This window comes from Microtus ochrogaster, unplaced genomic scaffold (genome assembly GCF_000317375.1).
Source record: "Microtus ochrogaster isolate Prairie Vole_2 unplaced genomic scaffold, MicOch1.0 UNK2, whole genome shotgun sequence".
In the NCBI taxonomy this organism is placed as follows: domain Eukaryota; kingdom Metazoa; phylum Chordata; class Mammalia; order Rodentia; family Cricetidae; genus Microtus; species Microtus ochrogaster.
Window position 1 is genome coordinate 8440551 of NW_004949100.1, and position 25359 is coordinate 8465909.

The 25359-nt window shown below is 42.1% G+C and overlaps 2 protein-coding genes across 4 annotated transcripts in view; one reads left to right on the forward strand and one right to left on the reverse strand.

Moving 5' to 3' along the window:
- Window positions 1-293: 293 nt before the first annotated feature.
- Commd6 (COMM domain containing 6) lies at window positions 294-7068 on the reverse strand. Of its 2 annotated transcripts, XM_005365362.3 has the most exons (4): window positions 6830-7068; window positions 6732-6743; window positions 3360-3512; window positions 294-682 (listed from the first exon to the last, which is right to left on the reverse strand). In XM_005365362.3, exons 1-4 carry the CDS (start codon window positions 6875-6877, stop codon window positions 632-634), a joined length of 264 nt encoding a protein of 87 aa, XP_005365419.1. In that variant the 5' UTR covers window positions 6878-7068; the 3' UTR covers window positions 294-631. The 2 variants fall into 2 exon arrangements, with proteins under 2 accessions (XP_005365419.1, XP_026644236.1); XM_026788435.1 differs by lacking the exon at window positions 6830-7068 and having other exon boundaries at window positions 6561-6743.
- A 9323-nt stretch (window positions 7069-16391) lies between these two features.
- The window catches only part of Uchl3 (ubiquitin C-terminal hydrolase L3), a 42022-nt gene continuing 33054 nt past the window's right edge, over window positions 16392-25359 (forward strand). Inside the window, exons 1-2 of one of the 2 annotated variants that reach the window (XM_026788379.1) lie at window positions 16392-16495; window positions 16596-16607. In XM_026788379.1, the coding sequence (XP_026644180.1) occupies window positions 16454-16495; window positions 16596-16607 (54 nt within the window). In that variant the 5' untranslated portion in view covers window positions 16392-16453. The remainder of the gene's footprint in view (window positions 16496-16595; window positions 16608-25359) is intronic. The other variant, XM_005365364.2, reaches the window with a different exon arrangement.

A 25359-nucleotide genomic window follows, 5' to 3' on the forward strand; every position in this document is an offset into this window, starting at 1 on the left:
CAAATGTCTAAATCAGATCCCATTCTTCGCACTAATTCTGTAAGTAATTCCTTTAATTATTTCAAAGGGAATGTTATAAAACTGAATTTGTTAAGCAGCTTTAACCTTCATATACAAGCTTTTATTCATAAAGTTAGATCTGTGTCAATAAGATTTAAAAATTTTCTGATATACATTTAAGAGTGCTGCATTTAAGAGTATCATTTACTCATCTGTTGAGATATAATTACACATACATATATTAGTATTCAACACAGACACTTTTAGCTCATTGAAAAGGCAAAGCATTGGTGACCACTGAAAAATTTGAGTTTATCAATTTTTTTTTAAAAACTGGGAAAAAAATTGGGAAGTGAAATTCTTTTAATTTTTAATTTTCTACCCATTTGTCTTTGCCTGCATAGACATCTATGGGAGGGTGTAGGATTCCCTGGTCCTAATATTACAGGCAGTTTTGAGTTATCATGTGGTTACCAGGAATTGAACTTGAGTCCTCTGGAAGAGCAACCAGTGCTCTTAACCTCTGAGCCACCTATCCAGTCCCAGAAGTGCACTTTTCATTGCATAAATATCTTTCCCCCATATGCAGTTCTCTTCTGGAAGGTAGAGTCCATTACTTCAGAATCTGTCCTCACACAGTTTCAATGACAGCGGCAATTTCCTTGAACTGTCTGTAGAAATTCTGGAGGAAAAGGGGAAAATATTAATTTTACTTTTTCAGTCTATTTACATTGTTCTTTTAATTATATATAACTACCACACATAGTTTGCATTTTAATGTTACATCCTAAGTGAAGATCATTGAGAAACAAACATACCTAGACAAGAAGGCACTGCAAACCTGAGACAAACCTCAAGAAGCCCATATCTAAATAACAAACAGGAGAACCGCCTCCCAAAGAAAACATGAAACGTGTACATAACTTCTGCAGGTGTCTCAGTATCCTCCGGATCCTGGCTCAGAAGGCCGACCATGGAGAGCAAAATCCACAGCTGTTCAAATCCCTTACACGTATTCACATATATGTGGCCACTATCTGTCATGCTGTATGCATATAGGCACATACATACAATGGAATCACTCAGCTATAAAAAAAGAAATCCTGCCATTTCCAACACAGTGAACCCAGAGGACACTATGGTAAAGACAAATCAGACACAGTAAGATAGACACTATATGATCTCACTTATATTAAGAATGTTGAACTCAGCAGGGCGGACGGTGGTGGTGGGCCTTTAATCCCAGCCCTCTGGAGTCAGAGGCAGGTAGATCTCTAAGAGTTCAAGGCCAGCCTGGTCTACAAGAGCTAGTTCCAGGACAGGCTCCAAAGCTACAGAGAAACCCTGTCTCAAAAAACCAAAAGGAATATTGAACTTTCAGATACAGAAAATTGAATGTGGTTGTCGGATGCTAGGGCTGAGGAAAAAGTGAAGATGTTGGCTAGGGGTACTAACTTAGCTATAAAAGTTCTGAAGATCTAACGTACAGAGCAGTGAGTATGATTAATAGTATATTTGAGATTATGAGTAGATTTTAAGTGTTCTCAGTGCACATACGTTTATACACACCACGTGGAAATGCACACGATAATTACCTTCATGGAAAGTCGCTGCACAACATATATTCTTACCAAATCACATTGCATACACTAAAAACATATTTTTATTTATCAATTATACCTCAGCAATGCTTCAGAGATAAGGTGATTTGTTTGCTAATTTATTTACTCCTGAAGAGAAACTCCATAGAAACGCCCTGCAGATGAAGAAAGAGCCTGCACCCGTGAACGACTGCAATGTCTGAGGCTAATCTGGCTTTCCCATCCAGTCCATAACTACACACTACTACCTTTCCTCACGTCCCATTCCTTCAGACGCCTATCAGCATCATTAAGAATAAATGTGTGCCGTCTTGTCTATCAGGAGCCTGCATTTTAAAATACAGTTTATAAAGAGGAACTTGAAGGTCATACAATGGTATGCGGAAGACTTTTCCAGAAGCCTTGGCTTAGAGGTAGAGCACCTACCTCACATGAGCAAGTACATGTGTGATCCCACATCATCCACACACAAAAACAGAAGGGCGGGCTGAAGAGAAGGCTCCACGGTCATCAGCACTACCTGCTCCCCCAGAGAACCTGGGTTCCACTGCCAGCATTCTCGTGGCCATTTACAACTGTCTGAAACTCCAGTCCATGGGATCTGATGCCCTCTTCTGGCCCCAGTGGGTAGTGCGTGCATATGGTACACAGATACACAGGCAGACAAAACACCTCACACAACCCAAGTGAACAAACAACGATAAAGGAAGCCCAGAACCAATGCAGTTTTTAATAGTCTTCAAAAATGCAGCTTTTACTTTCAGTTCATTCCCTGTGGTGCTTTCTGGAGTGCACAACTCTCCTTTGAGAGCTGCTTCAGCTGCTGAAGGGCTCACAGCAAACCAAACCAAACTGTACACACCGTTAAATCAGCTAACGATAGGCATCTCTCATGCTATACATTCAAAAGGAAATTAGACAGTGTTCACTCCCCATGGTGGTTTAAAAGAAAATGGCCCCAAAGAGAGTGGCACGATTAGAAGATATGGCCAAGCTAGAGGAAGTGTGTCGAGGTTGGGGCAGGCTTTGAGGTCTACTTTACTCAAGCTTCCCTCAGAATGACAGTAAGTTGACTTCCTGTGGCTTGCAACCCGAGATGTAGCCACCATCATGCGTGCCCGCATGCCACCATGCTCCCCATCATGATAATGGACTAAGCGTGAGAAACTGTAAGAAAGCCGCCCCAATTAAATGTTTCCTTTATAAGAGTTGCCGTGGCCATGGTGTCTCTTCACAGCAATGAAAACCCTAACTAGACACTTCTGCTCTCTTCCTTGGATAGAAGGTAAATAAAACGATAATATGAATGCCCTAAGTTTAAGCATAAACTACCGAGTTACTGAAATCTCTAGCTAGTAAGACTCATCAATATGTATTAGCCCTGAACTGCGTTTTGTAAGCAGTCAACAAACCCAATGCTAGCCAAAAAAAGATTAGTTTTGCTTAAAATTATTATTAAACATAAAAACAATAAAAAGTTAATTACAGAGTAAATATCAAATATCCTGTAGAGGAGATGAAGTATTCCTAAATATATTAGTCAAAACTGTTACAGTAATGAAAGGGCACTATGCACAAATCGGAGCATCTTACTGGGAAAACTTAGCAAACTCTCAGAGAAAATAACTTCAGTTTTTCTTTTTAGTGCGATCTAAAGTACATCAACTTGTAAGTAAATAAACATTTTCTGTTAAGAAAGACTGTATACAGCTTTTGAAACAGCAGTACAACTTAAATTCAGTGAGTTACACTACAAACCTGAAACTGTGGGATTGTCATTTCGATGGACTTGGTGTTTACTTGGCCAGAAGGATCTGCCACTTTGAGCTTCACTGCCACATACGGGTACTTGAGGGATCTGCAGCGGTCAGAGCTCACAGCCATGCCCAGTTTCCACTGAAAATCTACAAGCTTTAACACAGCAGCACAAGCACCATGTAAGAAACAATAGGCAATTTCTGTCTTCCGTCTTGTATTGGTTTCAGTACTGGTCACAGTGCCTGGAAACAGATTCATTTACGCTGGTAGGCAAAAAATGGTCAAATGGCAATGAAGAAAACAAAGGGCACAAGCAGGACCGGAAAACAAGAGGACAAAGCAAAATGTCAAACAAAGGAACCTAAGTGTCTAGCAGATGCATAAAGATGGGGAAAGTGGCTTTTTGTAGCACGCTTAACTTCTCTACTACGGCACACCAAATGAGCATGTTTTAACCTTTCGTCCTTCTCATGCCCCACAAGTCCTAAAACAGATGATGGGTGCCACGGACGTCAGGGGTGCCCGAGGCACACAAGGAAACCATCCCGGCTGTTTCCTCCCTTCAGTGTCAAGCTCAAACCTACCATTACAGTGACGGCCAGGCTTTAGATTCCATCAGTCCTCGTGACGGACACATGCCAGGGGACGTGCTGTGCAGCGGTCACCTGCTCAGTGCCTCACTGAGTCACCACAGTTTTATAGGTTATAATTTCCATTGCGCAGATGACAGAACCCAGTTTCAGAGAGCTTAGGTGATGGGCTTCTGGGTCACACACCTCAGAAACGAGAACAGAAGCCCATGTCTGTAAAGATTAAAAGCTTAATGACTACTGTGTTTTTAATCTAGCTCCTGATGATGCTCCCTCGGTGTTGCCATGGCATCAAACAGATCTGGATAAAGGCAGCTCTGGACACTGACACCAAGGATTTGACTGTCTTACTTACAAACACGAGAGGATGCCTGGCAACCAAAGCATACGTGCTGACTGGCTGATTTTCTTTTGCAGTGAACTAATGTACGCCTTGTGACAAACTTCTCTGACAGATACAGGAAGAGCTGCCGACTTTCCAGTTTTTAATTATTAGGACCAAGTAAGAATTCCCAAGGTTCCTACATGCTGGACTCATTGCTTTTCACAATTAAAAAAAAACAAAACAAAAAAAAAAACTTTCTTTTTAAAACTTGTGTTCACTTGGGCACGTGGAGGTCAAAGGACAACTTGAATTGAGTTTAGTCTCTGCTTCACCGTGTGTTCCAGGGATTGGACTCACGTCATTAAGCTTGGTAGCAAATACCTTTAATTAGTCCAGTGAGCCGCCTTGATGGTCCTATGAGTTTCCTCGTAAGGTTGCGAAACAGCTCACTAGCGTTTCCCTTTATCTGTTATTTGATTTTTAGTTTTGTTTTGTTTTGGTTTCAGATACAAGATTTTTCTGCAAAGCCCAGACTGGCTTCACAATTGTGGCGACCTTCCTGCTTCAGCCACCCAGGTGCTGGGATTAAAAGGCACCCATGCCTAACTTGGTGGATTTATTTGCAATCTCCTGAATAATTACTATATAATCTACTGTATAATTCAAAGTGTAAAACTTGTTTAAAATTATATTTTTCAGCTCTTTGTGTCTGAGCATGCAAAGAACTGCACCCCCCTCCCAAAAAAAAAAAAAAACTGAATATTTCTAAAGTCATTATTGATCCTAATAGCCTTGTCAATTATCGTGGCTTTTCTTATGTACATGATCACATGACCAATCACCAGAGAATCACTGTGTGGAAGAGATTACAGCACACGGGTCATTCGGATGAGCCCATGTCCTAACCACAGAGGTTTTCTCCAAGTGAGGAAGCAAGCATTAAGGATGTAACGAAATTAAGACCATGGGCTGCAAGTCCCTGGATGTGAGACCAATGTAATCAGTCTTTGTAGAAGGAAGGCAAGAGGGTCAGAGTCAGAAGAGGGAGCAGTGGCTGGGACCATGCACGGTCCACAAACCAAGAAAAGAGGCAGCTAAGAACAAAAAAACAAAACAAAAAAAAAAAAAAAACAAAAAAAAACAGGAGACCCTCCCTCCACTTATACCCAAACCTTCCTTCACTTTGGTCCCAAAACTCTGGTTTCACACTTCTGACTTGCAGAAGTGTAAGGGATAGATTTATGTTGCTTTGGGGTAGAAAATTTCCATAAAATAAATAAAAACCTATAGCCCAGTACAGGTCAGTCTCAGGGCATCTTTAATAAAACACATAATGCAAAGTGAATGGACAAAATAATTCCTGAAGATGAAAAATGACAATGATTCCAACTCAGCTAACGCTGGTTGAAGAGACGGCTCGGCGGTTAAAAGCACTTGCTGCTCTAGCATAGGACCCAGGTTCCGTTTCCGGCACCTACAAGGCAGCTCACAACCATCCATAATTCCAATCCCAAAGAATCCAGGCCTCTTCTGGCCTCCAGTGACCCACGTGTTATACAGACATATATAAAAAAAGAAATCTCAAAACAATGCAGCACCATTAACTCATATCTTTTTTTTTTTTTTTGAATTTTCGAGACAGGACCACTAACTCATATAATGCATGCAAAGACAAGCAGGCTTATCGGTATCCCAGGTGCCTTCAAAAGCAACAGCAAGGTAAGCCAGGGTGTTAGGCACGTAAATCCAGCTACCTGGGATGCTGGGGCTACACGTTCGGGGACAGTGTGACCTACAAGCCGCAACAGTTTAGTGAAGAGCATGAAAATTTAAAAATGAAATTAAAATTAAGTGTTACCAGCCCCTTCACTCTTAGCATGCTTTCACGTCATCACGTCCTTATATTTTATGTGAACTTCTGGTCCAAAACTCCAGTTCTCTTGACTTTCTCGGAGAAGTGTTATTATTAATTTAGAAAGGCAATTTTTTTATTCTTAATGTAAAATATGAAAGGTTAGAAAACTTATACTTCCATCTTCAAAATAACTTCTTAGGAGAAATAGCTGGGCTTGGTGATACACGCCTTTAATCCTAACACGTCAGTAGCAGCAGAGGCGGGAGTTCAAGGCCAATCAGGTCTTACTAGAAAAGTTCCTGGCTAGTCAGTGAGATTCTGTCTCAACACAAAAAACAAAAAGCTAAAGGAAAAGGGCGGGAGCTATCTTGGCAAACATTAGTAAATAATTGTTCATGTAACCCTCATGTTTTAAAACACCATATTCCTACCTTGGAATAAAGGTTGACTAAGTAAATTGGAACAAAGCTTGCACTGCACTCTCTGCAGAGCAGCCTAAATTACACTGTCCAGTCCAATGGGAAAACGCAGCCCGGGGAAGGACACACGAAAAGGGGCGGGGACCGCACGCCGCAACGCGACAGCATGGGGCGTCCACTCACCTGGCAGGTGACCTGGAACAGAAGCAGAAACACGATTCAGAGAAAAGCCTTCCCGGCACCAATGTCCGCCCCAGCCCCTTCTCCCAGGCAGAATGTACCTCGGATTTGGCGTCCAGTACCCGTTCCCTGAACGGAGACTCCTCCATGGCCAGACTGGAACTCACAGACACTTCCGCTTCCGGCCCAGCCCACTCTAGGGAGAGCGAGAAAAGCAAATTTTCACGAAATTTTGGACTTGTCTCAAGCAAACATCAGTTTTAGGATATACTGGGTTGAGGAAAGGATCGGTGGGGAGAAAGGCCAAGGACGCGGAGGAAACCTAGTGGAGGATGAATAACCCTCAGGATGTCGCCTCCCCACGGTCGGGAAAGGAGTGGGCTCGTCTGTGCGCAAGCGCAAAGTGACTGTGCTTGGGAGCATGCGACTCCAGTCAGCGATCCTGTGGAAAGGCTTGGAGATGCGGCCACACCCCCTTGCCTGGTTCTTGCTGTGCTGTGTGACTTTAACTGCAATTGTCTGGCGAATTCTCATCCTTGGCCTAGCCCGATGATGGAAGGGTGGAGCGAAATGCCTTAAAAAACAAAAACCTCTGCTGCCTTTATTCAGATTTCAACCCGATTTCAGCAGACCGCTGATGCATTCTTCACAGAATGTCCGTGCCAATTTTTATTCCCATGCCAGCATTTTATTTAGAAAAATGAAAATATTTTCACATAAAAATTCGTACATGTGTCATCCACATTTACCAACGGCCACTGCTTTACGCATTTGCTTTAACGCAGACTATACATAATAAGGAGTATTGCATCCCTAAATACTTGAGCACTTACCTCCAAAGAACACTCTAACCACAAACTAAATTATATATTTATATATAATATATACATATATTATATATATATATATTATTTTTTGAAAGACTCCCTCTGTAGTCTGCTTATCATGCAGCCCATGCTGGCTTCCATAGCTCAGCAGTCTTCCTGCCTCGGCCACCAGAGTGCTGGGGTGACAGACACCATACCCACCTTGCTCCAACGATATTCGAACATTGATTACCTACCCTACCCACAATCAGAATACAGCCAAGGACTCCAGTTCCCTTTAGTTCCTAATCTAAAGCTCCGCAGGTAAGGGTCCCTCAAGGACCTGAGGTGGAATCTGCTTTTAAACTCATCTAAGTTGTTGGCAACACTCAGTTTCATGCAGTTTCTGTATTTGCTGGGTTTTTTTTTTTTTTTTTTTTTTAGAGATTCTATGCTTTTCATGATTATTCACACCCATGGTTTTGTGTACTTGCTGCCTCTCCAAAGCAAATAGTAGAACATGTTTCCCTCATGTCTGGTAACCTAACAGCCAATTCCTACTCTGCTAGAAATAGTCTGATTCAAGGTGTAAGAGCTAGCTAGAAATACGCTTAAGCTAGAAATATGCTTAAGCTAGAAATACGCTTAAGCTATTGGCCAAACAGTATTGTAATTAGTAGAGCTTCTGTGTGATTATTTTCAGGTCTGGGTGGCTAGGAAACAAACGAGCAGTCTCTGCCTACATACATTCTCTGTTTTAAAGAATTCAAATGATTAAATAAGACATCCGCAAATATTCTAGACTAACTCCCGGAAGCTTTAAGGTATAGGACTGAAATGACATTTTCTGAGTAGTACCTGGAGCTGTTGAATAGAGATGAGACTCTTTGCAGGCTGAACATCTTTAGAGTTCTACCTATCACCAAACAGCTCGCACAGTTGAATTGTACTAGTTAACGAAAATACAGCAAACACCTAGAGCTGCGGTCTGCATGCTCTGTGTACCTGTCTCTCTGATGTACCCATTGATGTATTTATTTTTATTTCATTTATTGATTGATTGATTGATTGGTTTTTCAAGATAGGGTTTCTTTATGTAGCCCTGACTGTCCTGAAATTCACATTGTAGGCCAGGCTAGACTTGAACTCACAGAGATCCCTTTCCTCTGCTTCCTGAGAGCTGAGATTAAAGGAAGGTGCCACCACCTCCCAGCCCATCAATGTATTTTAGACTTGCCTTAGTTTATGACTTGGTTTGTTCTGTAACCCTGTAAAAACTTCATGAAACTGCTTCCATGTTTGAATGTGGAAGTTGGGGTAAGTTAAATCTTGTGTTCCCGGCTATGGTCACTCAAAAAGGCTCCAGAATAAAGTCTCTTATTCCCTTTAAGATGAGAGCAGTGTTTTTGTGTTGACATTAAAAAAATAATAATAATCTGTTGCTCCAGAGACCTGTCACCTCACAGACCCTCCTCTGCCTTACCCTCTCACTCTCTCTACCAAATCAGGCCACAGGTCCCTCCGGGCTCTCTGCTGGTTCAGAGCTACAGAGACCTGACAAAAACTGCTTCTGTTTGGCCTTGAAGTCCGTCCCCCCCCCCCTGCAGCTGACACTCCTTCTGCCCCCCTTCCTGCCCCACCCCGCTCCTGAAAACTTGTAAGATGCAGACATTCTCTTTGTCCTACTGGAAATGAAGGCTCTTCCTTCAAGACCCCATCATGCCTATGGTATGAGGACATCCACGCTAATGCTCTCCGCTGACTATGATGAACCTGTAACTCTCCTGACATGGTCCTTCAGAAAGTCTCCAGGCTACAAATCCATGTTCTTTCATGTTATAATGAACACATGCCAAACTGCTATGTTCAGGTCTATATCTTACAAGATAATATAATTTGCATTCGACTCTCACTTATAAAATACAGATTGGGGGCCTGCACCATGACTCAGTTGGTCAATGAGCTTGCCACTGAGCCTGTCTACTTGAGAGTGATCTTCAGGACCCACGCAAAGGAATAAGAGACCTGACTGTCATGAGTTATCCTCTGACCCCTGCTCCCACACACATCCAAAGTTAAAAACATAAAAATACAAGATTTTTATGAAGTAACAAAAATTGCCAAAATTATACACACATGGTTATACCTTTAAGAGCATTTTCAAAAAACTCCTCAGTCTCAAATAAGAGGAAGTCCACGGTGCTATATGTCATGAACTCTTGAGGAAATGAAGGTTCCAGGGGCTTGGAGGAAACCAAAAGACATTTCTTTCTATTTAAGCATTAAGTTTTAGTTTCTTTTTAAATGCCCAGTGATACAAATCTGAATCAAATAGTCTAAGCACATTAGCAGGAACTATTCTCTCACAGCTGTGGCCTCTGAACTGAAAGGGAGGAACTCACTGGCGTGCAAAGAGAATTGCGAGAGTTGCATAGCAAAAAGCCCATTCTCTTGGTTCTCGGGCCTGGTTTGGCCTCTTGTTTGCTCCTGGACTCCATTTTCTTTGTCTTTTCCACTTGTTTCGGGGGAAGAGGATACATATATAGACATGGATGGCCGGTGTCTTTGGAGTCCCAGCCTTATGACTAATATTCCAAGGAGACAGAGGAAGCACAACGGGAAAGAGGAAACGGGTCTTGAATCGCAGTTCTGAAAGAAAGATTGATTAACCTACAGAGTCACCCACTCCTTGAACTAATGCTAAGTGAAATTGCATTACTTTCTTTCTGCTCTGTGGCCCATGGTGTGTACTATAAAGGATATATTTATGTGATTGGAAAAGCCACTAGTGTACCAGAGGCAAACGATATCACCAGCAGGAGAGATAAGGACGATTCAACCCAACTTAGATGAAAAGATGCTAGGGAAACAAACAAACAAAAACTGGAGGCCTCCTAAACATATTTCTTGTATCATACAGTACTACCCTGCTCTATCAGTGAAGGCGGTCAAAATCCTCCCAGATATCTACTTCCTGCTCCACAATCTGTGAATAAGTTACCTTACATCACATGTGGGAATTAAAACCACACATCGGCTGCTAAGCAGGTTACTCAGGTGTGAGCAATGTGATGACCTGTGTCCTTCATCGTGAGGGTGGAGGTGATGAGCTGTAGTCACAGGCAGATTGTCAGAGTGAAACAATGTGAGAAAGACTCCCCCATTTGCTGGGTTCATACACAGAGAAGGGGCTAAAGGGCCAAGAAGGCTGGCAGCTTCCAGAAGCCAGAATAAGAAAGAAAATGGATTCTCCCACATAGATTTTATGAATATAGCCCTCTGGATACTTCGCAGTCCAGTAATATCTCTTTCAGAAGTTTTACGTTCAGACTGTAGAATAATAACTTCTTGCTGCTTAAAGCCCTGAAGTTCTGGGCTGCAGCGATGGCTCCATTGGTAAAGGCCTTGCTACATAAACACTTGACCCGAGTTCGGATCCCTACCACCTATGTAAAGTAGACAAGCATCATAGGACACAGCTGTAAAGCTGTAAATCCACCACTGGGAGGCAGAGGCAAGAGGATTGATGGGCACACTGCCCTCTGAATCAGTTTACTCAAATCTCTGAGGGCCGGACTCAGGGAGAGATGCTGTCTCAGAAACAGAGGTAGCAACTAAGGAAGATATCTGATGATCACCTCCAGTTGACCTCTGATCTCTAAGAAACATGCACAGGGTGGTACACAAACACATTTTTTTAAAAAAAGTTTATTTATTTGGTTTTTCAAGGCAGTGTTTCTCTGTAGCTTTGGAGCCTGTCCTGGAAGTAGCTCTTGTAGACCAGACTGGTCTCGAACCCACAGAGGAGGCCCACCTCTGCCTCCTGAGTGCTTGGATTAAAGGCTTTCACTGCCATGGCCTGGCACAAACACACAGTTTTTAAAAAGCCCCTCTAAAGCTACACTGACTACAGTAACAGTAGGAAACCAATACAAGGCGATTTGTTACTGATGTACTGGGTCTTTAGAACCCTTTAAACCCCAACTGAGGTCCCTTTCCATCATTCTGCTGGGTGGCTTGTTAGATTTTCTGAGTGTTAGCTTTCCTGTCTATAAAGAGAGGACTACTAATGTTCCTCAATGTTTCATTCGAGTGTGTAAATGAGATCACGTATGTAGACACAGCAAAGTTCCTCTGTGCCACAGTTCTGAACAAACACTGGCAGTTTCTGTCATCACCATGATCCCCAGACTTCCAAAGTCTGTCATCTCTCTGAAGGATACCTCCTCCTCCTCATTTTAAACACAAGGAAACAGAAGTCCAGGTGTGCTAAACAGTTAGCTCCCAAGTAAAACTACCAGCAGTGTGGCGTAACACACGGTTGAAGCTCTAACCTCAGAGGCCTCCAGAGAGATTTCAAAGTCCCAGTGTGCCCCGTGGAATCTTCCAGTGATCCCTGGGGATTGAATGCTATGCTTCAGGCTATTCAGGAATATGAGTTATATATTGTGTAATCAGCGGCTAACATAAACAAAGATGGACACCCTGGGCTAGACACAATTAATATTCCTAGCAGGCTAAGGGTTTTCATAGCTTAAAGAAAGGATTAAAATTCTTAGCTTTTGAGTCAAATCTGACCAACCCACATAATAAAATAGCAGCAATGAAAACAAAATGAACTGTTCTATAAACACGGAAATTTTACCTGGCCAATCAATCATTCAAGTAAAAAATGGTGACATCCAATTGTCATCGTTTCTCCTCTGTTACTCAGACAGAAGCAACCAAGGGAGAGAAGGCTCACTTTACCTCACACTTCCTCATGGCAGTCTCTCACTGTGGGGAGCAGTGGAGTGTCCGGAGTTGGACACACCTGCTCACATCACTCCCATACCAAGCAGCAGAGAAAGAGTGAACGCAGGCATGCTAGTCCAGAAGCCGCTACCTAGGGAAAGATGGCCCCCATGGGGGAATGGGTCTTCCTGCCTTAATGAAGGTCGTTAAGATAGTCTCCCACAGATTTGGCTATATGGCTGCCCCCTCATCCCAGAGAGATTCTACATTTTTGTCAAGCTGACAAAACTAACCGTCACAGTCGTCAACCTTTGGCTAAAGGGAAGAGCATACAGTTTGTTTGGTTTGTGTTTGATATGTGCTTGTGTGTGTGTGTGTGTGTGTGTGTGTGTGTGTGTGTGTGTAGGCCAGGGGTCAATGTTGGCTATTTTTCTTTATTGCTCTCCACTGGATTATTTTTTGGGACAGGGTCACTCATTGAACATGAAGCTCATTGATTTGGTGAGACTAGCTGGCCTGCGAGCTCCAAGGATTGTCCTGTGCCCACCTCCTTAGCACTGGGATTACAACTGTGCACACTACAACACCCCAGGTGGTTTTTTTTTCTGTTTTCTTTTGTTTGGAGACAATATCTCACTATGTAGCTCAGACTAGCCTGGAACTGGCCATGTAGACTAGGTTGGTCTCTTCATGTTAAGCACCATAACTAAAGGTGTGGCCCACCATATAAGGTTAACACCATTTTTTTTTTACTTGAGTACTGGACATTTGAACTCTGGTCCTGTCTTCATGTTTGCACAGCAACACCGTACCTACTTAGCTGTCTTCCTAGTTTCCTAGCTAGAGACACTTTCAAAGCTGTGATATAAAGAGGTGAATTGTCGGGCTTATGGACACGCAGTCATTTTCTGGTAGTCATGATCAAGTGTTGAGGATTATTGCTGCATATTGGGCACAGGTGTCATCATTGTGTAATACTGGCGTGCTTTTACTTGCAAGGCTGTGTTTAAATTGACGGTTTGGCCGTACAACCCAGGATTAAGTCAGATGGCAGGGCACTAAAGGTGCATCAGAAGGACAGCTGAAACCATTTCTTACTAATAAAAGTAATATAGGATAATGAATAGTCAAGGTGGCATGCCTGAATGGGTTCAAGTTAAATGTAGTTAAAAAGAGATGTTGAGACCCTTGGGACAGTTGAGTTGGACTTGAATCTGGGCTGATTACAGCCATTGTGCTAAACTTAGGACAAGTGTTGAAAAATATTGAATTTCATCCATTCCTTTTTTCCCCCTTCCTGAGGCAGGATAAATTTGCATGTTGTTCAGGCTGGTTTCTCTTGCTTTAGCCTCTAAGCTGCTGGGTTGGTTACAGGTGCATGCCACTGCACCCAGACATATTTATCAATTCTTAAAAAATTTTAATTATACATTTAAAAATCTCCAGAAACCTGTTGCTGCTCATCAGTTCTGCTGACGGTTACCTACGTGGCACTGTGACTCAGTTGTTTGTGCAGAAGCAAGCATGACCTCGTTCATAGCTCTTCCACATGATTCTTGAGTTATGAGAATCACAGACTCTGTAGGTATTACGTTTAATTGCCAATTAAAGTGTCTTTTAAAAGCTTACATTGTGATTTGGCATAAGATTGTTGCTGGTGGAAAAAGTATGCAGAGTGGGCTTTAGGGTGATATAGATTACTAAGGGAATGGCCCTCTTTCTTCCTTGCTCTCTGTCTTTTCTTCCCATCTCACCTCTGTCTTCTGCCTTTCCCTCTCTCTTTTTCCCTGTTTCTCACTCCCCGCCCCCCAACAGTGTCTCTCTACATAACTAACACTAACTTCCACTAACTTGGAACTCACTAAGGAGCAGCCCCAGCTGGTTCTACGTAGGACAGTCCTCACCATGATTCTCCTGCCTTGACTTCTCAAGTGCTGGGGGTTGCAGGCATGTACCATCAGGCACAAGTGGGAACTCATACAGGGGGTGGGGGAGGTCTGTACACGTCTGTGACTGACCGCAAAAATACGGGCAGTGTTATTGGTGAATTTGCAAATTAGTCTTTGCAAGATGAAAGAAATCAAAACCCAGAATTAATAAATAAAGCAGATGGGCAGAATTTGGTCCCCTAGGAGAAAAAAAAATACCAAAGCCATATGGCGAAGGATGTAGACAGTGGGAAGCTTAAACACTGGGTGCAATGGTACTAAATCATGGCCCCCATCTTGTATTTAGTGAGGCAGAGGCAGGCAAATCTCTGTGAGTTCGAGGCCAGCCTGGTCTACAGACCGAGTTCCAGGACAGTCAAGGATGTTACAGAGAGAAAACCTGTCTCAACAAACAAACAAACAATAAAAAAGGAGATTAGAAGCCAGATATATCTGTATGGTTTTGGGGGAGTCTGAAGTTCTATGGGATGCTAGAACAACTTTCCTAAGGTGAAAGACATGTTGCCATCATCCTTGTTTGGTGAAGACCCTCCAGGGTTGATGCTTTGGGGTCACTATGCTCCTGACAACAATTCCTCCTCCATGTTCTGTAGCTGAGCCCAACAATCTCATTGGTTTCCCAAGGTAAAATTGGGTGGGATTGTATTTGGTTTGCAATTGGGATCTCAGAAGGAGGCAAACATGGCCTATGTCTACCCAGGAAGAAATTCTCATGGAAAGTGGATGAGGATGTTGTGTGGAGTACTAGCCAAGCAGAAGAGGAGAGAGACACGGTATAGAACCTCAGGACTCTAGAGCAAGAGAAGAAGTGATCTGGCAATTCCCCTGGCAAGCCAACCAGCCTCAGCAGAGACTGAGAATGTGGCAAGCACCGCAGCAGATCCATGAACCAGACATTGCCAGATTTACCAAGTCACGAAGTTGGGCAGATACTGCAACAAGGCATCAGATAAATAGGAAGGAGTCAAAGGATTGGAAAAGCCATCGAGGTATAAAAATAATAGCCAGAACATGTGTGGGAGACTAAAGTTGGAAATTCCCCAAGAAAGACAATTTCAGTATAACAACATTTCCCCCACTTCTTAACTAATCTCTCCCTGAATTCCCTTTCTTGGAATCAGAATAGTAATATGTCAGGTCAAAATTCTGTAGTCATGACTTTGGACTCCTACATATCAAAAAGGATTTCTCCTTGTAATGATATCTTTGTAATCTGCATCTGCCTCCTTGTCCCCAAGAATTGCTACCTTAATTGTGTAAACTTTTCTCTTCCACATTTCCCACGTAATTGATAGATGGTATTTCTGCATCAGCAATCATGCTCTTCCCCTCTGCTTTGTGATACTGAGATGGAACCCGGGGCTTCATGCACGCTAGACAGGTGTTCTACCATTCCACTACTTCCCCAGCGTCATTCCTCAGACATTCTTCGAGAATTTACTACGCACTGGCCATTGAGTCAAACCCTAAAAATGTGAAGAAAATGAAAATTTTATTACATCTGGAATCCCGAAATTTAGTGGGAAGGAGAAGGTACATTGAAAATACTGTTTAAAGTCCTTCCATTTGTACCAACATTTAGTACAATGTTTCATCTTTCGTAGAGGCTCCGTATTTTTTCTCAAGCAGAACTGAGTGTCTAGCTACCTATCACCTCTATCGATCACCTGCCTATTACCTGTCTCTCCGGCAGTGAGATAGCTGGCAAAGCCAATATATTATTTCAGTATCCTCACAAAGAAGCAAGGGCACCATGATTCCAAGGAGTCAATCTCTGGCTTGGCTGCCTTAATGCTAGCAAACCCGTCCCAACCTCCGAGTGGGACTCCGTGACGCGTCCCCTAGAGTTTCTGGTTGGCATTGCACGAAAGTGAGAGCGCCTGCAAGCACGCGGCCCAGGTCAGCATGTGGCGCATGCGTAAAACTCGGGGTGCTCGCACGGGCAGGGAGAGTCCAAGTGCAAGGGGGAGGTCAGTGTTGATTCTGGCTTTCTTTTCCTCGTGAAATGTGACAAATCTCATATTCCTCACGTTTTCTCTGCGTGATAATTTAAACAGTGATATCCTACTGGCGTCTCCTTAGGACGAGGCGAAGAGCCCGAGGTTGGGGACCTCCTCTCGTTGACCTCCCCCCGCGCGGTGGCGTTTGGATGGTGCCGGCCGGAGCGCGCGGGGGCGGAAGCTGCTGCGGCGGCGGCGGCCGCTGTCAGAGCTGGAGAGCGGCCGGCGGAGTCGTCATGGAGGGTCAGCGCTGGCTGCCGCTGGAGGCCAACCCCGAGGTGAGCGCTGCCGGGAGCCGTGGCCGGGGACTGAGCGAGTCGGGAGGCCGGCGCCGGTTCTCCTGCGCGCGTCCCTAAACCCTCTTCTGTCTCGTTTCAGGTCACCAACCAGGTGAGTGCGGTGTCTGTCACCCCGGACCCCGGAGCCCTTTCTGCTTTCGCCGCCAGCCTCCTCGCTGCTGGCCTTCACCTCTGCATCCCCGAGGATTCAGGGATCTCATCCCGGGAGCCCCCTTCCCCCCCTCGCCCCGTCTGTGGCTGTGGGCGGCTCCGCCCCTTTCAAGCCACCACCTGGCTCCTGGAGATGCCCGTGCTCTTGTGTCCCTCGGCCGGACCCCAAGTCACCAACGCTGCCCGGGCCTTGGGAGTCTGAGGTTTGCTTGAAGCTCCCTTGGTATCCCCCCCGTTCCTCTTCCCTCCTGGTTTGACTCCTTGCTGTTGCGTTTCATCACGTTTCCAGCCCCTGTCCCTTCTAGGTGACTAATTTGCCAACACTTCCTGACTCCCGGCTTCGTAAACTTGCCCACCCAGTTCTGGTAATTCCATCCACCAACCTATACAATGAAATCACCTTCCAGCAATCTTCTCTTGCCCCATCAAGTTGCTTCTCTTCCCTGCCACGCCCCCTTTCTCTTCCAGTCTGTAAGATGTGGACCTTGTAGTTTTTGCCTTTTGTACCATACAAAGCCCGGTTTAATTGTCATGCAATTCTTGGCCACCTGCACTGAAGATTGGGGCTGGGGGTGGCAAGTGAGGATGCTTTAGCTCCCTAATTAGGGAACACCTATTAGTGATAATTTTTTCTTTGCACAAGTATGTATTGTCTTAGCCTGTTTCTTCTGCTCTCAACATTTTGTTCACCTTTGACCATGCTCTTTAACAATATCTCCCTTCTCATCGCCAAAGGATAAAGATTTATCGTCTACTTTAAAAGAATGTTTTTTTGAGGCCAAACATCGTGGCACATGCCTACAGTATCAACATGTGGGAGGCTGAGGTAGGAGAATTTTGAGTTTCGGCCCAGTCTGGACTGAGACTGTGTCTCAAGACTCCCCGTCTCGCCATCCCCCAATAGTGGTGTTGTTTTTGAACGTTGTTTTGGTTTTCAAAGCTTTTTAGCAAATTTCTTATATAAAGCCCGTAGGCTTTACGTTAGAGGCGACATACTTTGTCTTTTTTCAAAACATTTTTACTGCATTTATTTATTTTGTGTTTGGATAGGTGACAGGCATGTGGGGGTTCAGAGGCCGGCTTTCTAGACTCAGTTCACTCTTTCCCTCCGCTGAGTCCTTGATTGGTGGGCAAAAGCCTTTACTCACTGGCCCAACTCCCTGTATCTTATTTGAGTTTTATTGTGCGTTTTTGTTCCTATCTCAGTTCCTACCCTCCTAGGTCAGGTGGCTGTGCAGAGTTCAAAGTTGAAAACCCAGCACTTACCTGAGAATGTCAACTCTCTTTTGAAATATGTCATCTCTTTTCCTAACACATTCTATCTTCTTTATCAAGAGAACATTTTTTACACTTTACCGATAAGTAAATATCTTCTGTTCATTGTCTGTCTCTTCTTAACCGCTGTCGTCCTCTTAGTAGTAGCTTGCTAAGTTCTCAGATGGTACGACTCTAACAGTGTGCCTTTCTAATTACGTTACCTCTCAGATACATCTTAGGATCCCTGTCAGCTTCCACAGACGCTGATGGTGAATGTGTCCAGTGGACAGCTGTGTGTTGAGGATGTGCCATTATTGCATTGGATCTTGTAATCTCTGAAGGAGGTGTGGCTATCTCTTGGCTTAGGCCTTTGATTTCTTTCATCGGTGTTTGAGCACATAGATAGCTCTTGGAAATTTTTGTTGGATACCTACAAATTTGATGGGTTTTGGGGTGCTCTTGTAAATGGTATTGCTTTAAAATTTTGTTTTTGAGTTCTTTGCTATATATAGAAATCTAATTTAAAAATCTGCCTACATTCTCTACCTTGCTAAATCCAAGTGTGCCTCTCCCTTTTTTTGTAGGTTCTTTGAGGATTTTCTGTACAAACAGTTGTGTTCTCTGCAGTGAGATGCTTATTCCTATTTTAAATACCTTTATTTCTTTTTCTTGTGTTATTGCACTTGGTCATATCTTACATATGAATTTGAAGTATCTTCTTTATGATCTCACTTCTGCAAGCATTTACTCTTTCATTCTGAAGTATGGCAGGGATTTCATAGACGATTTCTCAGGCTGAAGAAGTTCCCAGTTTTTCTAATTTGTAAATATTTTTATTATGAATTAATGTTCAGTTTCTCCAAGTGATTTTTTTTGACACTTCTTGAGATGCTCATGGAAAGAAGAAATATTAGTATGTGTATGTAAAAGGAACAGTTATATGGCCAGTATTACTCTGGTACCTAAACAAGGCAAGCCATAAGAGGAAAAACTGGACTTGAATCTTATGGATATGACTATAAAAGCCTTCAATAATAGATATGTAAAAGCACAGAACATACCCAAGAACAGCTTTTTCTTATATTTAAGGAAGATTAACCATTCAAAAATCAGTGTAATTAACCTTATCAATTGATTAAAAAGCCAAACAACCAATAAGTAAGCTTGTATAGCTGGAGAGTTAAAGTCTATGATTTAACTTATATAGAACCTCATTTTTTAGATGACTTTGATACATTAAAAATGCATTTAATTACATTAATTAAATAATATTTTGAGGTTACCTTTTGTATTACCAGTTGTTTGAACAGAAACTAGTTATGCTTTGGTGGTAAAATATTCTTGGTTTTCTGTTTTTCTTTCCAGTGGGAAGACAGGAAGTAAAATGAGGCAAATAAATCTTTAGCAGTTGTTGTAAGTGCAATGAAGTTAGCAAGGTGTTACAGTTGGAGCCTAGTAGATTGGCCAGTGACAGAAGGTCCCTCTGAGCTGACTTAACTAGAGATAGAGTTGTGTGCTGTATCTACTGTGCTTTGGTGTGGCGCGGGCTTCAAAATTCCTTTTCTAGCCACATATGATGGCAGGCAACTATAATCCTAGCTCTGGGGAGACCTAGGGAGGAGAATCAAGACTTTGAGGCAAGATGGTCTACAGAGTGAGACTTTCTCAGATTTTTTCATTATTAGAGAATGTGTTTTTATTTAGAGAATGGGCAAGTATATTAGAAGTAGTTAACTTTAACCAGAATTTTTTTGTTTATCAATGTCCACATTCTATGCAGGGCTAAGGATGGAAAATAAGTAGAAATTTGATTAAGTGACTTGTGATTTGGAGAATTATCCCAGCTGGCCTTGAATTCACCGTCCTGCCTTTGCTGCCCCGGGAGGCTACAAGCACAACACCTGGCCATCCCTGGCTTCTCCTGTTTCTTTAGCCTAGTGGGGTCACAAGAGGACCACCTGCCAGTTACAGCCTTGGTAACTCTGAGTTTGAGCACGCACTGTCTTATGCTATGATGATGCCTGGTGCTACATTAGAGTCATTGAATGTCTACAGCATGAAGGTTAGTGTTAACTGCTAGGCGTCATCTAGTTCCCTGTGTGGTAGCAGATCTGACAGACAGTGAATTTTTTTTTTATTTTTTTGTATCCTGTCAGCCCCTTTAAAGATATTTTATCATGCTACAGATTGGACTTAAAATAGAATCATTTAAAAAAGAATTTAAGCTCTACCTTATTTACATATATATATTTAAATGGATAAAAGTAGCTGATGGAAAGTTGCAGATAACTGAGCATTAAGAAATTACAACTTGTTTAAATAGTATGATTGATGATCTTTGTAACCATTATACTAGAATTGGCATGTAGGTTTTTTTTTTGTGATTTATCTTTTAAAATCTATATAGCCATTATCCACCTATGTCTGTCTGTCTGTCTGTTTCTCTCTCTCTAGAGTGAGAGAGTTGTAATTTAGAAAATGATTTCCTTTTTAAAATAGGGAGCTTCCCTAGAATTATTCTTAGTTGTGATGTTATTGAGGACGTAACATTTTCTTGTTTCATATCTAAAGGCAACTTAAACTACCTTGACATAGTTCCGCTACTTCATGTAAATGTTCCAAGTTAGAAGTAGAGTTGGAGGTCATTTGCTAGATTGTTATCAGAAAACAATCCAGGAATTCTGTAAGTAGATCCTACTTTTGGGAGAAAAGCAGGCAGGCCTTGATACCCTGTCTCCTGTAGCTTCTGCTGTTGCTACCATCTCACCTCTGTCCTCCTTGTCTTCATTCTTGTCTAACTCACTTCCATACCCACCATTTCACAGTGCCTTTGTTAGGGTTTTATTGCTCTGAAGAGACACCAGAACTACAGCAACTCTTTTTTTTTTCCTTGGTTTTTTAAGACAGGGTTTCTCTGTGTAACAGCATAGCTGTCCTCCGGGAACTCACTCTGTATATAGGCTGACCTCGAACTCACAGAGATCTGCCTGCCTCTGCCTCCTTAGTGCTGGGATTAAAGGCGTGAGCCACTACCTCCCAGGCACAATAACTCCAATAAGGAAAACATTTAATTGGGGTGGCGTGGCTCACTTACACTTCAGAGGTTTAGTCCATTATCGTCGTGAAGTAAATTGTCTTCTTAGGCGTGACCTGAGCATATGTGAGACCTCAAAACCTGCCTCCACAGTGACACACTTCCTCCAACAAGACCACACCTCCTAGTAGTGCCACTCTCTTTGTGGGCCATTTTCTTCCAAACCACCATACATAATATTTTTGTTTCTTTTCTCTTTGTTTTTTGGTTTTGTTTTGTTGTTGTTGTCGTTTTTGAGACAGAGTCTCTCTGTGTAGTTTTAGCTGTCCTGGAACTGGTTATATAGACTCTGGCCTCACACTCAGAGGTCCTCCTGCTTGTGCCTCCTGAGTGCTGGGACTGAAGGCATGTGATACCATGGCCAGCTATGTGTACATTTTCTTTACCACTAAAATGTAAGTTCTTTGAGAGTAGAGAGCGGACTGAAGTGTCATGAGCGTCTCATGGCCTTCAAGGAGCTGCCAGCTCATCGATAGCAAAGAATGAGTAGAGCTTCTGAAGCTGCTTTTCTGCCCTGGAAAATTCCTCAGAAGTTTATGTGGTAATGGATCCTTCCCTGAATATTTCAGTCAACAGAATTTGTCTTCTAAGTTGCTTTGGTTTTTTTATTGCAGCAATGAGAATAACATTTAATTAGTAAAGTAATATTTATTTTTATTGGGACAAATTTTGCTTTTTTACAACTTTTAATTGTTCATTAGTCCTTCCATTCAAGGCATCTAGCACAAATCTAATTGCTCTTTCTTGATATTACTAACACGGAGGCCCAGGTTCAGTAATTTAAGTCCAGTCTGAACATGCCGTTCTGTATCAGTTACCTTTCCGTTGCTGTGATGAACGGCATGGCCAAGACAACTAAGAAAGAGTGAGTTTGTTTTGGCTTACTGTCCAGAGGCTTAAGAGTCCCTGCGGGAGGGGAACATCAGCCGCAGGTGCCAGCATGGTGGTGGGAACAGCAAGCTGAGAGCTCACATCTTGAACCACAGGCACAAAGCAGGTCACAAACAAGTAGGTTGAGACTGTAAACACCCAAAGCCCACTTCCAGTGATATACTTCCTAGAGCAAGACGGCACTCTGAAATGTCTCCAAACACCACCACCCACTGTGGACCAGGCATTCTTGTACGTGAGCCTGTGGGAACATCCTTGTTGAAACCATCACACCATGTCTCCCACTTTGAGGATCTTGGGTCATGGTCTTTGGGGTCCTTCTCTTGTCGTTACCCTTTCTGAAAGTGGGTGTGTTCAGGGCTCTTCCATAATTCATGCTGCATCTTCTTTGCTTGGTATGGTGGGCTGTTGCTATTGTCCTGAATGATGCTTTTCTCAGAAAGCCAACATTGTGTCTCCTTTTGATAATTTTACTTAGTCCACATTGAGCCAGCGATGAAATAAATCTTTTTTTTTTTAACTTTCACATAAAATATTTTCAGTGATTCCCTATTCTCGGGTTGAGGAAATTTGATCTTGTCTTATTTTTAGGCAGTCTGTTAAAATTTATTTTTTGGTTCCTAAACTATTATTTCTCATTTAACTTATTTCCCTTGTTCTATGCATAGCAATCACTGCTAGTGTGCTCTTATTGGCCGTGATATGAAGCAGTTGCTATTCAGGTGTAGCTTTACAGTGACTGAGCAGTTTTGTCCAGGTTGACTTAATGAACATCAGATTGTAGATAAGGAGCTAAAAGTCCCAATCTTCTTTAGCTGACAAGAAAAAGAGTATACATTGAATGTTTAGTGTAAACCAGCTTAAGTCACATGCAGGCATATGATGGTAAGGTATCTATTGAAATGTATTCATTTCAGTTCAAGAGACACCTGGCTTGACCAGGTATATAGTGCTTAGCAATACAAGCAGAGACTGCATGTTTGTTCGTGGCTGCCCAGCCCAAAAAATCACACAGAAACTGTATTAATTACAACACTGTTTGGCTAATAACTTAGGCATATTTCTAGCTAGTTCTTACATCTTAACCCATTTCTATTAATCTGTATATTGCCACAAGGCTGTGGCTTACCAGTAGGTTCTGGCATCTGTCTCCTTGACTCTGCCTACTCTCTCTCTACATCTCTGTCCAGATTTCCTGCTGACTTTGCTGTGCTAAGCCATGGCCGGAGCAGCTTTATTCATAAGCCAGTAAAAGCAATGCATATATAGAAGGACATCCCACATCTTCTTCCTTTTCTGTCTAATTAAAAGGAAGGTTTTTAATTTTAACATAGTAAAATTACATATAATGAAACAGGTATCAAGCAAGAATTACAGTTACAATATTTAATACGTTTATATTTGGCAAATTAATGAAAATATCATTTATCCTATCTTTGTGAGTCTAAAGTTTTATATTTAATTTATCCTTTATCATAACTAAGAAAAACTATAATTATATGTCTTTAACTCTTTAAAGGCCCCAGAAGAATATAATATTACCTAAATAAGCAAGAATTGTATTGTAAGTAACTTTCAAAGTTTTAGAATTGACAGAGACATCTTGCTGCCTGGACAGTCACCTAGAGGTTTTGTTTGTTTGTTTGTTTTTTGTTGTTTTTTTTTTTTGTAACGTTGGGGCACCCATCTTTAGCCTAGAGGCCCATAGACTTTTTTATGAAGATCTGTTTTGCCTTGTACTGGTAAAGTTTATAAATTGTTTTTTTCTGTGTCTTGCAAAATTTCTGGCAGTTTCTTCTGTGAAGCAGGAACCCTGAAGGACCATCCCATCTTTTGGAAGTTCAGCAGTCACTGTTTTTGTGGGTTCTGCATGTCCAGTTTATACAGCATACCTTAAAGGAGTCTAGCCAAGAACAGTTTCTTGCCCAAATGGCTAGCCTTGTCACATTCAACGCAAATTTCATAATGACTTTCTTCAATCCCCATCTGCCTCTCTGAAGTAATTGGTGCTGCTTAAAGCAGATGTGTCTCACTGTCAAGAAAAGTCTAAGTTCTTAAAACATTTTAAATGCCATATTTTGTAGTTCTTTGAAGTGTTAATGATTATCTATTTAACTGAAATATATCTTTGTATATCTAGAAAACCTGACTACAAGTTTTACTATTATAATTGCTATTTATTAATCCATAATTTTTAAATTATATATTACATTTTTCATTGAGCTACTTAAACACAGTACTTTAAACAAGAGCAGAAACACACACACACACACACAGTGTAACAAATTGACCTTAAATTTGTATCAATAGACCAAAGTCCATACCAATGCAAAGCACTCATCTCTATGTATCATATCCCCCTTTAAATGAAAACAATCATTTATAAATAATCATCTTGAGAATTTGCGCATAATTTTCTCCAAACTGCTTCCTGCTGTTGGGCAAAGTATTTTTAGGGTTTTTTTGCAGACCTTTTGGGGTCTTGTTCCATCAAACCACATTAGCCTGGACAGAATCCACAGGTTCTCATCTTCTGTAGAAACGAATGCAGAACTTATTTTTCAAATAAAATAACCTTAGAGTTAAATTTGGAACTCAAGATACCTTTATGTTGATTTAACTTAGTAGCCCCTCAAAACAAATGTCTCTCTGCAGTCAGAAAATTCAAAGAAAACACAATAATATACATAATTTGTGTATATTCCATCTTTATGTGGCCTATTTTTCTTTACTCCTGTGATCTATTTCTGTCTGCAATCTTTTATATTACTTAACACCATTTACTTCTTTTTCTAACTGTTCATACTTACCCCCTTTCTCCCAAGCCTATGTATATTCTTAAAGCACACTGTCTCTTTTAGAGGTTCATTTTTGCCTGTCTTTGTCTTTATTGTGAATCTGTAATCATTTTCTGACCAGAAACGTCCCTACCCCCTTTTTAAATGCCAAGTGGGCAGGACGAGGACCAACTCCACAGCCCTGCCTGTTGGTTCCGCCCCATCCAACATGGCGGAGGTATGTTTACCACCTCTGCTGGCCATGCTCACTGCCCCAGCTCCTGGATGAAGCAGGTCTATGTTGCCATTAAGCAACTACTAGCACTGCTCACAAACCCCATTTAAGTAAAGGACCTGCTGAAAGAGCCAGCACAAACCAGGAAGCTGTCTCTTAAAGAAGCCACACCTCTGCTTGCAACCAGCAAATGAGCCTATCTGAAAACAAAAAAAAATGTGACTACCAAGAAGCTGTGTTTGGCTCCCATTTTTGTTGGTCTAGAAGCCCTCTTTTTAAAGCTTTATTAGGCTTTGTTAGTTCTTATGTGGGTCCATGGCCCAAATGGTGGGTGCTATTTTATATACTTTGGGCATGGTCTCATGTACTATAAATGCAAACAAAAGGTGTGCATGGGCCTCTTGGCTGCTGGATTTGGGTCCAGTTCCCAGTGCATGCA

Excerpts from the sequence above, each read along its gene's own strand:
- Commd6 (XM_005365362.3), bottom strand. The coding sequence starts at position 6,877 with ATGGAGGAGTCTCCGTTCAGGGAACGGGTACTGGACGCCAAATCCGAG. Across the intron at positions 683-3,359 it reads TGACAATCCCACAGTTTCAG|AATTTCTACAGACAGTTCAA; the intron begins GTTTGTAGTGTA and ends CTTTTCCTCCAG.